Below are 13,973 nucleotides of genomic sequence, written 5' to 3' on the forward strand. Positions count from 1 at the left end.
ACCAAAGTATAATTTCTCCATGCTTTATCACAAGGCGCTGCTGAGAATAAAATGGGATTTTTCCCACCCACTCTGCAGTGTTGGAGGATGAGAACGTGTGGAAGGTCAATCTTTCAACATGCAGAGTGGGATGTTTAAACAGAAAAAAAAATGGAGCATTAATTGCAGCAGTTCTCCTCCTCGCTGGTTTCAGAGGGTGAGAAAAGCAACACCATGCAACGCTGACAGAAACAAAACTGGGAAACGGGAAGGCTGGACCTGGATGAAACCCTTCAGACGGGGTCTTTTTAGGGCAAAGAGCTGTTTTGCAACCTCATAAAGTTTCCGTTAAACACGGGATGCCACATAAAGTTATCACTTCAGGTTTATTCTCCTCCACTGCCGTCATGCTTAATGAGAACTGTTGATGTGCATCCCTGAACGGTCATTTACGCCTTCGTTCACAAAGCACCGCCTCCTACGTTTACTATTCAATAAACATTTAGACCATGCCGGCGAGCCCATTTCATTTTGCTTTTCGTACGTTTGCCATAATTAGCTGCAACAGCAAGGCTGGTACTTTTACAAAAAAACTCTGGGTACATTTTTACCACTAGAATGATGGTGTAGTATAATAAAACCAATTTCTGATCGATTCACACAGCCGAGTAGGACACAGATAAAATTGTTCGCAGATGACATTGTGATCTGCAATGAGAGCAGGGAGCAAGTGAAGGAACATCCAGAGAGAGATGAAGGCGTGCTCTGGAAAGGACAGGAATGAAGGTTAGCCGCAGTCAGACAGGATGCATGCCAGTGGAGATAAGGCATACGAGGGACCTTCGTACTTTCTGAGGAACTCTGGAGTGGCAGAGAGGTATGTTTGACCGGTGCAGGACATGTATGTTGGACCGGTGCAAGACATGTATGTTGGACCGGTGCAGGACATGTATGTTTGACCGGTGCAGGACATGTATGTGAGCTGTGCTGTAGGATTGACAGACAAGTTCAAGGAGGAGGCAGGACTACATTGGGGGTCGGCCTGAAGCCTCTTCTTGTCTTCTGAGGTCTCAGTCATCCGGGTCGTGGTGAATTCATGTCGAAATCCTCTTGTCGTGACAACTGGACTTGAAGACGTGTCACCCCTCATCCAAGAGGCTTCATCAGTTCGGACCTGACCTGTGGGGGAGTTTCCAAATGTAAGTGCCGGGGTTTTGGGCGGGTCTATGTTATGGCGGCTTGTTATTTACATGGAAGAGATGAGTCTGAGGGGGTTGTTATGCTAACGGGGTGTCCTTCTTTGGGGGCAAAGGAGCAACTATGGTGGGACTACCTGGATTGGAATGTGAAAAAGCTAAAGATGGACAAAGGAGTGAAACCTGTTGGATCGCATGAACCGAGGCTCGTGGGAATCTTCCACGCAGGTCAGTAGAAATGAAGAAGCCTCTCTGATGAGCGGTGAAACGTCTTCGAGTCCGATTGCCACGACGAGAAGATTTCGACATGAATAGAGCCTCGTATTGTTTACGCTGGTGATGGACAGGCTGCCAGATGAGGTCAGACGGGAACCTCCACGGACCATGATGTTTGCAGATGACACTGTGATCTGCAGTGGGAGCAGAAAGTGTCAGGGGTAACGTGTGATGGAGTATCGGCCAGAAAGATAGTGGTGAGACCGGCGATGCCGTACGGTTTAGAGAGCTCGGCACTGCGGACAAGACAGGAAGCAGAGCCGGAGGAAGATGCTGAGGTTCCCTTTGGGAGCGAGCAGGTCGGATCGGATCAGCAATGAAACCGTCAGAGAGACGGCACACGTTATGTGTTCTGGAGAGAAAGTCTGAGACGGTTTGGACGTGTAGAGAGGAGGGACGGTGAGGATCTGGGTAGAAGGATGCTGAGGTTGGAACTGCCAGGCAGGAGGTCCGGAGGAAGGACGACCAGGAGATTCATGGACGGAAAGAAGACATGAAGTCAGTCGGCACGAGAGACGAGGACATAGAGAATTGGAGGAGGAGGAGGAGGAGAACAACCCCAAGGAGAAGAAGAGGATTTCAAACCACTGACCATTTTTCATGAGCTCACCTGGTTACTATTCATTCTTATAAATAATACACCCTGAAGCAGCTGTCGGGCCTCTCATCCAGACTGCGCCGCAGTTTACAATCATTTCATACAGAAAACAAGTTAATGGCCAAACAGCTTTGAAAACAAAAAAAACTTCCCAGGTGCCAATTTTGGGACATGAAGCGCTTTGTGGGAAAGGCCTTGGTAACAAGGGAACAACTTCTCATCCGGACCCGGCTTGTCCTCACCAGCACGTCGCCCTCCATATAATATTGCAGTTTCTCTTCCTCTTGACTGTGAAATGAGATCTGTCGGACCGCCTTGTGTTATTCTATTGAGGGTGCGGACGTTTTTAAAGGTTAGACAAGTGGACTTGGGAATGGAAGAATGCTGGTTGGAATAACCCGCCCTCGCTGGAAAGAGCTGAGGCTGAGAAAGGAAATTGGCCAACTGGTTTTAGAATTCCGGATGGATTCGTCTGCAACTGAAACTGTTGCCCGGCTGCTTCGACCTCCAGAGAGCAGAGGGTTTGGATTCTTATCCGCCTTTAACATCCCGTGTACTTGGGATCGGTCGGACTTTAATAAGCACACCGACTCCGACTATAGAGATGATGACATTTTAAAACTGTTTTAACAACTGGCACACGGTTAATTATGGAGCAATCGAGTACGTTATAATTGTCATCGTTATATTATATATGACCGTATGACCTACAAGGAGCCTCGGCTTGTGTTTTAAATAGCTATATATTCTCCATCGTATGAAATGTCAGGGCAAGCATAAAACACAACTTAAGTCTATCAATCAACCGCTAAGACTTGATTAAAACGGCATTTTTCATGCAAACAAAATGTGGCACCACAGTAACTCCTTCCCCGTGCACGTGAACCCCCAACGATGGCTTTGTGATTAAATAAGGCACTAAAATAAGAACTGACTCAGCCGCAGCGCTGCCCCGCACCGGCAAACACCAGAGTAGCAATCAAACCTAAAGCCGAGCAAAAAGCAAATATAAGTTTAGACAAAAAAGGTTTCAGGCTGAAACATTAGATATTGTGCAGGTTAGAGATTTGAAAAAGGAGAAAATCCAAAATAGGGGGATATTCCCTAAATGACAATAAATGGATTCAATTAAAACGACAACATTCCCTCTGAATGGTCACGGAACAACGGCGTGAACCGAAGTGACAGAAACTCAATGTTTTGGATGATCATGACTTACAGACGGCAAAGTAATAGAAAGAGAAGTAAAATATTTGGATTGCTTTAAGATCCACACTTTAGAAGATCTGTGTTCTGTGGCATTCAAGAAAAAGCTTCATGTGTGTGACTTTGGTTGGAAAGGTGTCGTTCCAAAGCGATGATAAACAAGCCAAAAACAAGGGTTTGATTAAACGCGACGGTCTGGATACGCCAGGTCTCGCTGAAGGGGGGAACCTGAGCCAGAAGTCCTTTTCTCAACATGATTCGGCAGAAACAGTGAAAAAGAGCTGAGTCAAGTATCAGAGCGCCATATGTACAGTATATATATATATATATATGTATATGTTTATGTTTACTGGCCAAACATATCTCTTTCTGTTCTTTGGCTGACGGAGCCGGTCGTCCTGCGGCTGAGCACGTCGGTCGGCCGTTCGCTCGGCGTCCAGCTCCGACTCCTGCAGACAGACGGGATTGGATTACAGCAACAGGCTGATTGGATTACAGGAGGCTCTGACTCCAATACCGACGGCAAACGCACGGCAACCGGAGAACTTCCTGCTGGGAACGAAGGAGCGCCGAGGACAGGGGCTTCTGCTTCGCCGTACTCAAGTCCTCGTCTCACGGACGTGACGTCATTAAATCAGATCCGAGCTCCTCATCCTCTCATTTCATGTGGCACCAGTTCTCACCTGAGGCTCGAGGGAAACAGTGAGGCTGAGAAGAAATGAAGCAGAACCACCCGCTGCCAGAGATCTACAGGTTTTCAGGCCTGAAGAAACTGTGACTCGTTGGTGTGAAAAGGAGACCCGGGAACTGATCGGCTTCTCCCGAAAGACAAAGAAAGAATATCATTTTACGGGGAAACTTGCGTTTGATTGAACACATCGCTGCCCTCTCTAGATAATCACCCACGTCATTAGTTCAAGTTCTTCAGAAAATGTTGAATGAGGAGTTGACTGAGACAGGAAAAAATGACTTGGGTAATAATTTTAAGAAGGTGAGTTGAGGTGTTTTGCCTTCTTTGAATCAAGACTGTATTTGTGCAAAACACAGTAAACTTTCATTTCCATATGTGTGCATCTATTTTAACCCTTGTGTTGTCTTGCGGGTCAAAAGTGACCCACTACCATGTTTCGCTGTAGAAAAAACACCTTAACCTATCTTTTTCCAACTTGAAATTTTATGACTTTTCCTTAAGGGACTCCATCATTAGAAAAAGTGATATTTTTTTTTTGTTTATGTTTCCATGTGGGCTGTACACCACTAGGGTACAAAGATTGTCTTATGGGTCATTTTTGACCCGTGAATTATAAAAGCATTTAAACACCAGAAAAAATTCAAAGGCCACACACAAACTCTCTCTAATACACATATACACACACACACACACACACACACACACACACACACACACATAAACATGCACAAACATATGTATGTATATAGTGGATTTTTTTTGTTTTATCACTTGAATTTCACACTTCATTTCAATATATATACACATATAAATATACATTTGTTTTTTATTTATTTTTTTATTACTTGCATTTCACACATTATAGCGCTTTAACTTTTTAACTTTTTTTTTTTTGACAAATTTTTTTATATTTCATTTCAAGATTTATCTGTGGATTCTTCTGCTCTGATTCTACACCCTCTGTCTCTTCTGTTAACCTTAATTTTTTTTTCTGATTGCATTCAATATTTTGATATGTGGTGTTTTTAGCCCAAGATCAGATCATGAAAATATCCCATATTTTCCAGTGCGTGAAATTCATACCCTCAGTTCAGATCCCCAATGTCTCACTGAACATTCTCACGTTCACACATACTGTCCTACATGTGCGAAATAGAGTTGATGTTGAAAATAGCTCACAAAGTCAAGCAACATTTTGTTGTTTTGTTGTGTTATGAGAGAAGAGTTGTTTTTTTTTATAATTCACTTCCTAAAAAATATAAAAGAATAAACTGTTGACAAAAATGTTCCAGATTATTAACTGTTTTTTATTCCCTTTCTATATAATTAATTCAGAGATAATTACTTCAAATTTATATAATAGCAATAATAAACCTTAACTGTGTAAAAAAAAAAACTGGTATGACAGTTGGTTTTTGGTAAAAAAAAAAAAAAAAAAGGTGGAATCATGTTCACTGGTGATCCTCTTTTTTTTTAATGTGTAACAATAAATAAATGATAAGAAATTGATTAAATTGAGTTAAATTGATGAATAACAGGGTGTTTCATCAAACTAAATAGATTTTGGATTTAAAATTCAATTAAGTCGCTTTATTTTGGGGCTTTGGTAGTGCGGGTCATTTTTGACCCGTAGGACACGGGGAGTGAACAGAATGTTAAGATCGCACAAGGGTTAAAGAAATGCTGAGACAGACCTGAGAAGAACTGTTGAGTCACTCAGCTTGGGAGGGAATTTAAGACACATTAGCAGGTTTAGAAGGCAGCGAGCGACTTGATCCTACTGAGAAGTGGAACGGACAAGAATCAGGCTGGTCTTTGCTGCCCTCCTGTGGATTAAATATTATCATATAGAAAACATGCCAGTCCATCAACAATTTAAAAAAGTGCTAATATATTTCTTATAAATGCAAGAAACCCTTCTATGTCCAGACCTCTATGATGAGGCCAATTGATGTATCTGTCTGTCCTTTTTAAAAAAAAGAGGCAGCTTTTTTTTATTAAATTACATTTTATTACATAAATGACATGACGTTCTGGACCTTTACCACCGATCCGCTGCTAAACGTTGCAAATGTAAGATTTCACCTTCCCCACACAGTCGTTTGGAATAATGTCACCTTTTGCTCGTGCGTTTGGGAGATTTACAGTATTGGTTTGAATTGACCAGACATCCATACAGCCGCTCCCGGTCCTGCCGCCCTTCAGCCCCAGTTGCAGTGATCTTCATCCGACATGGGCAGGATGTCCGTGACGAGGCCGGTTCCGATCGTCCTGTTCCCGTCTCTCAGGGTGAATCTCTGGCCTTTCTCCAGCACCATGGGCTGGCGCAGCGTGAGCATCAGGGAGGTGTCCTCCCCGGGCATCACCATTTCCTGCCGGAGGACATGGCGGAGTTACTTGGTTGAACTTGACTAGAAAATAATCAGAGAGAAGGTTTCACACGTGCACGCACCTTATTGTCCGGCAGCGTGACCCTGCAGGCCATGTCCCAGGTCAGGGAGAACATGACCGGCATGAAATTGGTGACGAACGGTTTGTGTCGGCCGCCCTCCTCTTTACTCAGAATGTAAATCTGAAACACACACACACACACACACACACACACACACACACACACACACACACACACACACACACACACACACACACACACACACACACACACACGTCGATCAACATGTGTTCACATACAAACGGCCTAATTATGTTGTCGTTACGAGGCTGCACGGTGGAAATGATGCGTGTCTTCTAAAACAACAAAGGGAAACGCTCCTCACTTCTTTCCAGCCATGCTGGGTTAACGCCTACTGAATTTCACAGTCACAGACTAAAAACTCAAAGTCCGAAGGAAATCTGTGGAAATTTTTCTGTGGTCTTACTGAAATCGCGGTGCGCTCCCACCATCTCGGCTGCTAAGTATAAGGCGGTAATCGGAGTCGTCTTAGATCAGTCTTTTCCTAGTCTTGGGCTTATGACACACGTGTGTGATATTATGGCAAGTCTTTCTGTCTTTACGGTGACGCAACACGATCAACAACAAACAGATGAGCTCTGACAAGGCCGGAAACCTGCCGCACAAACAAGCACCAGAGCAGTGCTGGCAGCGGAGACGGGATCTGTCGGCGGCGTGGAGGAGCGGGAACGGCGAAGGACGTTTCGATCGATATGGAGCGTCCAGAAAGAGGAGCGGATGGTGCAGATGGTGTGGGCAGAACAGCAGAGATCCTACGACGTCAACTCTCCAGCCAATCACGACCGCGTGGAGAAGGAAAAGCCATGGACTGAAATAGCAGAGGTTCAGCAAAAACCCACCGCTCTTGCACGGTGGGAAACATTGCTGAGAGAATCTAGATGGGGTCTTGGAAAAACTGACCCTGTATTCACAGTCTTTGTAAAATCTCAGTCTCAGCCTAGTCTGAGACTTAAAACTGAAAAAACTAGTCTCTGGGTTTGAGCAGGTGTGGAAGGATTGTTTTACAAATCTTTTCAAAGTCTTCTAACGTATGGGTAGCTTTGGAGGAAGCGACTCAGTCCACATTTCCAACCGTGCTGACCAGTGGAAACCTCGCACACCTAATAAGCCTCTTCACGTCACCAGCAGAAGCGAGGCAGATTAGCTGTTGTGATGTTTCTATGACCGTAATTTATGACCCGTGTTGAAAAGGAGCCGTGCTGCTGATCCTCCACACTGAGCTGGGACAACATTGATTTATTCGCCTTTTAAGCGACGTTTGTGAAGCGAGCGAGGGGAGGCTCCATCGCGCCCGATGGATCGGCCGTTTGTGGAAACCAAAAGGCAGGGAAGCAAGATTCATGTGAGCAGTCGAGTGACAAATTGGAGAGAAGACGAACATCTCCGGATCAGGCGGGAATAACAAGACCTGCGTTGCGTGTCGACAAGAAACGCTTCCAGCTCTCGCCGCGTTTGGATTATCATTTCAGTTTAATTTTGCTATTTGGTCCAACCGAGTCTGAAAATTCAGAGGCGTGAGATTCTACAACGCAAGTTGACTGCAGACGACACGGAGTGGTCGCCCCGCACCGAATAAAGGCGAGTTACTGACTTACAAACTTAAACAAGCTGTCGCCGAAGTCGCCTTCTGATTGTTACCTGTGATTTCAATCACATTTTCTAGACGGAAATCACTTAAAAAAGCTGTAGCATTTTCTAAGTGAGGATGAATTCCACTGTCCTGATATGCAGTGGAACCTTGAATGATGAGTGCGTCGACTGACGAATTTCCCCACGTACGCGATTTTTGCTCTGTGAAACAAGCCGAGCTCTGAGTTGTGAGCGAGCGGCGGATCGTTGGAGACTGACAAGGCTGTCGCCGTCCGTGAAGTGGCGTTTTAAAGAAGTCCGACGGGCGTCTCACCACAAGGTAGCTCCCCGAAAGTCATGGGAAAACAAGAGGGAGGTGAGCATATTGTCGACTTGTCCATAAGGATATGGACCTGCTGTCATTGGTGAGATACCGTGACCGAGAACACCATCCGAGAGAATATTTACAGGGATACCAGGCATCGCCATTGTCATTAAAAGCCAATTGGGGAGGATTTGATCATTTTAAGAGAGGATTCATGCCTTCGCTAAGTTCTCTTCTTTATTATGGATTGATAATTTTCATACATCATTTGTTATTAATGAACTGCATTTTTCTTTTTTCATAACAAATCCCAGGGTCTGGTTTCAATTACTTTTAAAGGGGAAATATATTTTGATATAATAATACAACTGAGTTACGAACTTGTTTATGAAGCTCATTAAACTCGGGAGTCGGGGGAATTACTGTGTCTGTGTAAAATATACAAGAGCTTCTTACCCTTTGGTCTTTTCCCTCCAGGGTCTCCACAGCGAGTCAACTTTCTCCATCTAACCCTATTCTCTGGATCCTCCTCTCTCACACCAACTATCTTCATATCCTCTCTCTCCACGTCCATAAATCTTCTCTCTGGTCTTCCTCCTGACCTCCTGCCTGGCAGCTTCAACTCCAGCATCCGTCTACCAATATATTCTCTATCCCTCCTCTGTCCATGACCCAACCATCTCAGTCTGGCTTCTCTGACCTTCTCTCCAAAACATCTAACATGTGCTGTTCCTCTGATGGACTCAGTCCTGATCCTCTCCATCCTGGTCACTCCCAAAGAGAACCTCAACATCTTCATCTCTGCCACCTCTAGTTCTGCCTGCTGTCTTTCGGTCATTGGAACAGTTTCTAGTCCAAACATCATCGCTGGTCTCACCACTGTCTTGTACACCTTTCCTTTTATTCTGGCCGATAGTCTTCTATCACATAGAACCCCTGACACTTTTCTCCATCCATTCCAACCAGCTTGGACCCGTCTCTTCACCTCTTTTCCACACTCTCCGTTGCTCTGGACCGTTGACCCCAAGTACCTGAAATCCTCCAGCTTCTTGATCTCCACTCCCTGTACCCTCCCCGTTCCACCCGAGTTCCTCTCGTTCACACACATATATTCTGTCTTGCTGCGACTAACTTTCATTCCTCTCCTTTCCAGAGCATACCTCCACCTCTTTCGATGTTCCTCTACCTGTTCTCTGCTCTCACTTCAGATCACATGTCATCTGCAAACATCATGGTCCATGGGGATTCCTGTCTAACCTCATCTGTCAGCCTATCCATCACCATTGCGAACAAGAAGGGGCTCAGAGCTGATCCCTGATGGAGTCCCACCTCCACCTTGACCTTCTCTGTTACCCCTACAGCACACCATACCACTGTCTCACAGCGAGCATACATGTCCTGCACCAGTCTAACATACTTCTCTGGCACTCCGCATTTATTCATACAATACCAGAGCTCCTCTCTTGGCATCCTGCCATATACTTTCTCTAGGTCTACAAAAACAAAATTTCTCTGTATACACTCCTGCACTTCCTCATTCCACCACCAAGTCTCCGTATCTACTTTCCTTCCAGATGACACACCAAGTACTCTTCTACCTGTCTCCCTGATAACACTTGCTGTAGTTGTCCAATCATCTGGAAGCTCACCCTGACCACCCAGACCCTTTCTCAACTCCTCCCTGAAAACCATGCAACACTCCTCCCTTTTCAGCTTCCACCATTTTGTCCTCTGCTCTGCCTTTGTCCTCTTCATCTTCCTTGTCACCAGAGTCATCCTACAAACCACCATCCTATGCTGTCTGGCTACACTCTCACCTACAACTACTTTGCAGTCACTGATCTCTTTCAGGTAACCTTGTCTAGAACCTTCCTTACAAACTCCTCCTTCAAGATAACCCCTACTCCATTTCTCTTCTTGTCAGTACCATAATAGTACAACTTAAAGCTGCTCCAAAGCTTCTAGCCTTACTACCTTTCCACCTGGTCTCCTGGACACACAGTACACACCTTTCTTCTCTGCATCATGTCCACCAACTCTCTACCTTTTCCTGTCAGAGTCCCAGTATGTACATGTGTACTAAATAAAATATAGTTCAGGCTCCTCAGGCTTCATCCGAGCAGGTTTGGCATTTTTTAGACACAAGCCTGCAGTCCTAGCGTGGACTGAAAAAATGAAAATGGAGTGCAGCTTTAGTGCTGCCAGCAGTGTGCTCCTTATAAAAACCCGACCCTTGGAATGATTGCTTGATTCAGGTCACACTTTTTATCATCGGCTTCTTCTCTACAGTCGCCCATTTTGGCACTAATTATCTCTTAAACTAGTCATTAGAACTTTTAGCATCAAACCTGAGCCTTGACTTTCTGGTGAGGCATGATGGACCCCGGTTTGCACATCACCATCCCCCTCTTGACCTCCTCCCTCTTCAGGCCGCGGACCAGAGCGCCCAGGTTGTCTCCAGCCTCTGCCCGCTCCAGGGACTTGTGGAACATCTCAATTCCTGAACACAGCAGCATGAACGTTTTCACACCAGAGCTGACAGAGGCCAAAATCTATCTTTGAAACTGTACATAAAACCTCTTGGACCATTACTGTTATGTGTGAGAGTTAAACATTTTCAGAATGGAGAAATGAATTGTGTCTACTAGTTCTTTTCAGCCTTTTCAATCCGGTAAAAGAACCTCAGGCAGCACGTTGACTTGATTTTTTATGGAAAAAAAACCCAAAAACAAATAAAAATCACTCTGAAAAAAACTCATGTCAAATGGGAAATTTTAACATTTAAGGGGACATCATTCACAAAGAAAAGTTAAATAAAATACAGAAATGTGTCATTAAAAATGATAAAGAAATTGCCTAAAACCAAATAAAAATGACAAATGACATACAGTTGTATGACGGTATAAATGTCACCAGCCCAGAGCAGGATTGCTTGCACTCACCTGTGACCACAGACTTGAAGCTTCTATTGTGGCCCACAAACTCACAGTCATCCCCTTTCTTGATGATGCCCCTCTCCATGGTGCCAGTCACCACCGTGCCCCTGCCTGAGCCACACAGCCGACTGCATTCAAGAAACAATATTCGTCCAAATAAATGTTTGTAGGTGTTTGTGTTTCATGCGCTACCGTACCTGGGATTGAATAGACCCCTTCAATGGGGAGAAGAAAGGCCTTTTCTAGTTCTCTTTTGGGCAGCGGAACGTACGAATCCACAATCTCCAGCAGTTTCATCACCGCGTTCACTCCGAGGTCCGGCTCTCTGCCCTGAGACGAGGCAATGACAACCGGTCAGCCTGGAAAACCACTTTGTTTTGTCATTTGCCATCAATGACAAACAAGGGTTTGGTGCAAATACCCCCCCCCCCCCCACACACACACACACAAACACACACCTCCAAGGCGCACAGGGCGGAGCCGATCACCACCGGCGTGTTATCGCCGTCGTAGCCGAACTCTGTGAGCAGCTCGCGGATCTCGATCTCCACCAGCTCCAGCATCTCCTTGTCCTCCACGGCGTCCGCCTTGTTGATGAAAACCACCACGTGCTCCACACCTATCTGCCTGGCCAGCAGAAGGTGCTCGCGGGTCTGAGGCATCTGGCCGTCGGTCCCCGCCACCACCAGTATGCAGCCGTCCATCTGCGCGGTGCCCGTGATCATGTTCTAAAACACGAGGGCGGAGGAGAGACAAGGGTTCTGGTGACCTGGTGAAAGAACGTCACCAAGCGTGTCTGGTCTTGGTCAGGTCAGGTCAGGTCAGGTCAGGTAAGATACCTTGACGTAGTCGGCATGGCCGGGGCAGTCTGTGTGGGCGTAATGTCTGTTGGCGGTGGTGTATTCCACATGAGAGGCGTTGATGGTGATTCCTCTGGCCTTTTCCTCGGGGGCGTTGTCAATGTCCTCATACTTTTTGAAGTTAGCGCCACCGGCGTCTGCGAGCACTGACGATGGAAAACACACACCGAGGTTGGATTTCTGATTGCTGGCAGGTAAACGTGGCGGCAGAGTGACAATCACTTGAATGATGTCATCAATAACACGAAGGAGTAAAACTAATAATAATAATTAACTTCATCATCAACCAACCAAAAAATATAAACAGTAGAAAAAAACAGTGCAAATGAACAGAAAACTGTTTTCTATGATAGAAAGATTGAAGAGGAGATGCTAAAATAAATGCAGCCTTGTCAACCTAAGGCCATGGCTTCGATCTGGCAACCCCCATCAGACGCACCAGCACGGCAAGACAGTTGCCATGGCAGCATTTCTTCGTCTTTAAAAATTAACATAGCGCAGATAATTTATTAAAGCCTAATCTCATTTGGTCTATTTTACGTCTGTTGTTGCACAGGACTTGAGACGACAGAGAAACCAGCACTCTCATCAATAGCTGATTTCTAGATTCACAGATTCAGTCTAGTTCTTCACAAGGTCTTGTGCATTTTTGTTCCAGGGTGACAGTACGGTCAAGGGTCACTGATTCTACCTTTAGTTATGGCGGCTGTCAGGGTGGTCTTTCCATGGTCGACGTGACCGATGGTTCCCACGTTCACATGGGGTTTATCTCTGCTGTAAGTCTTTTTAGCCTCCGCTGCGAAGGTCCGCCGGCTCACAGGCAGGGCACACTGTGAAAGACAGACACACGTTGGTCACTTAGAAAACCTCTGATATGCAGTGTAATAACGTGTGTTTTAGCATTTCTATTTAACTCACCAGTTTGAGGGAGCTGTGCAAGAGGCCCGGCGAAGACAGCTGAAGGGCTGAGAGAAGGGGATTGCACACGTTAACTTAGATTGCAACAGAGTCAAGCTTCTTCCACAATGAGACAGCAACATTCGATTGAATTATTTTAGCACCGCAACAGACTCTAAGACCACCCTCTGTCATATGAACCTGCTCAAAACAGAACTTTGCTGTCGGCGCCTGAGCAATTCACTTCAACTGAATGGGAGCAGAAGACTGTAAGTGGTGACTGCACGTCTCCTCTGTCAACAAAGAGAAAAAGATCTCCACCTGCCTGCAGGTTCAAGCCAGGCAGGCAACAGATCAAGGTGGCTGGGGGTGGTGGATGTAAACTGTGATCCCTCATCATTGAATTAATATACATAATACAAACTCAAATAGTATAAGCTTGAAAAGAGAGACGGGTTCATTGAAAACGCTCCATCTTGACATTAAGTGAACGTAAAGTGTCAGAAAGGACCAACATTTGAACCTCAATGGGACACATTTAGCTACACAAGTTCGGCATGAAGCTAACCTATCACTGATGTCAGAAAAACGCCAAAAGAGAAAAAGGTGCTTTGAAATTTGATGGCTGTTTGACTTTGTTACTTTAGTAACTGGTCAATGTGTTTGTTTATTTTTATTCTATTGATATCGAACCATTAGCAACCCTGAGTAACGTGACCTTGCTGGACTACACGAACAGACAGCATCACCTCTTCAATAAAGGGAAGCTTTATTTCTGTACACATAAATTTGCTATCTTATACTGCACATTATAAATGTAAAGTACTGACAAACTGTCAGAAAGGCCTAGAGTCGAACACTGAGGAATAAAAGTGTTTTACCGGAGACACAAGCACGCAGTCCCAGAAGCGCCGCCATCTTGGACGTTTAGTAAACCAAAGACGACCAGTTAATCAAGAGAAGTTAC

At 45.2% G+C, this 13,973-nt stretch overlaps 1 protein-coding gene and 1 long non-coding RNA gene across 2 annotated transcripts; both read right to left on the bottom strand.

Moving 5' to 3' along the window:
- Positions 1–1,202: 1,202 nt before the first annotated feature.
- Positions 1,203–5,385, bottom strand: LOC147230774 (uncharacterized). Its single transcript, XR_015106739.1, has 3 exons — positions 3,788–5,385; positions 1,670–3,704; positions 1,203–1,585 (listed from the first exon to the last, which is right to left on the bottom strand). It is a non-coding gene; the product is annotated as an uncharacterized LOC147230774 (long non-coding RNA).
- A 549-nt stretch (positions 5,386–5,934) lies between these two features.
- Positions 5,935–13,960, bottom strand: tufm (Tu translation elongation factor, mitochondrial). Its single transcript, XM_086154265.1, has 10 exons — positions 13,888–13,960; positions 13,028–13,074; positions 12,801–12,939; positions 12,089–12,255; positions 11,708–11,977; positions 11,447–11,579; positions 11,256–11,360; positions 10,662–10,813; positions 6,399–6,518; positions 5,935–6,318 (listed from the first exon to the last, which is right to left on the bottom strand). Exons 1-10 carry the CDS (start codon positions 13,922–13,924, stop codon positions 6,148–6,150), a joined length of 1,341 nt encoding a protein of 446 aa, XP_086010391.1. The 5' UTR covers positions 13,925–13,960; the 3' UTR covers positions 5,935–6,147.
- Positions 13,961–13,973: the final 13 nt, after the last annotated feature.

Source organism: Fistularia commersonii, chromosome 10 (genome assembly GCF_037954325.1).
Source record: "Fistularia commersonii isolate RoL2024-O1a breed Wild chromosome 10, RoL_Fcom_v1.0, whole genome shotgun sequence".
NCBI lineage: Eukaryota > Metazoa > Chordata > Actinopteri > Syngnathiformes > Fistulariidae > Fistularia > Fistularia commersonii.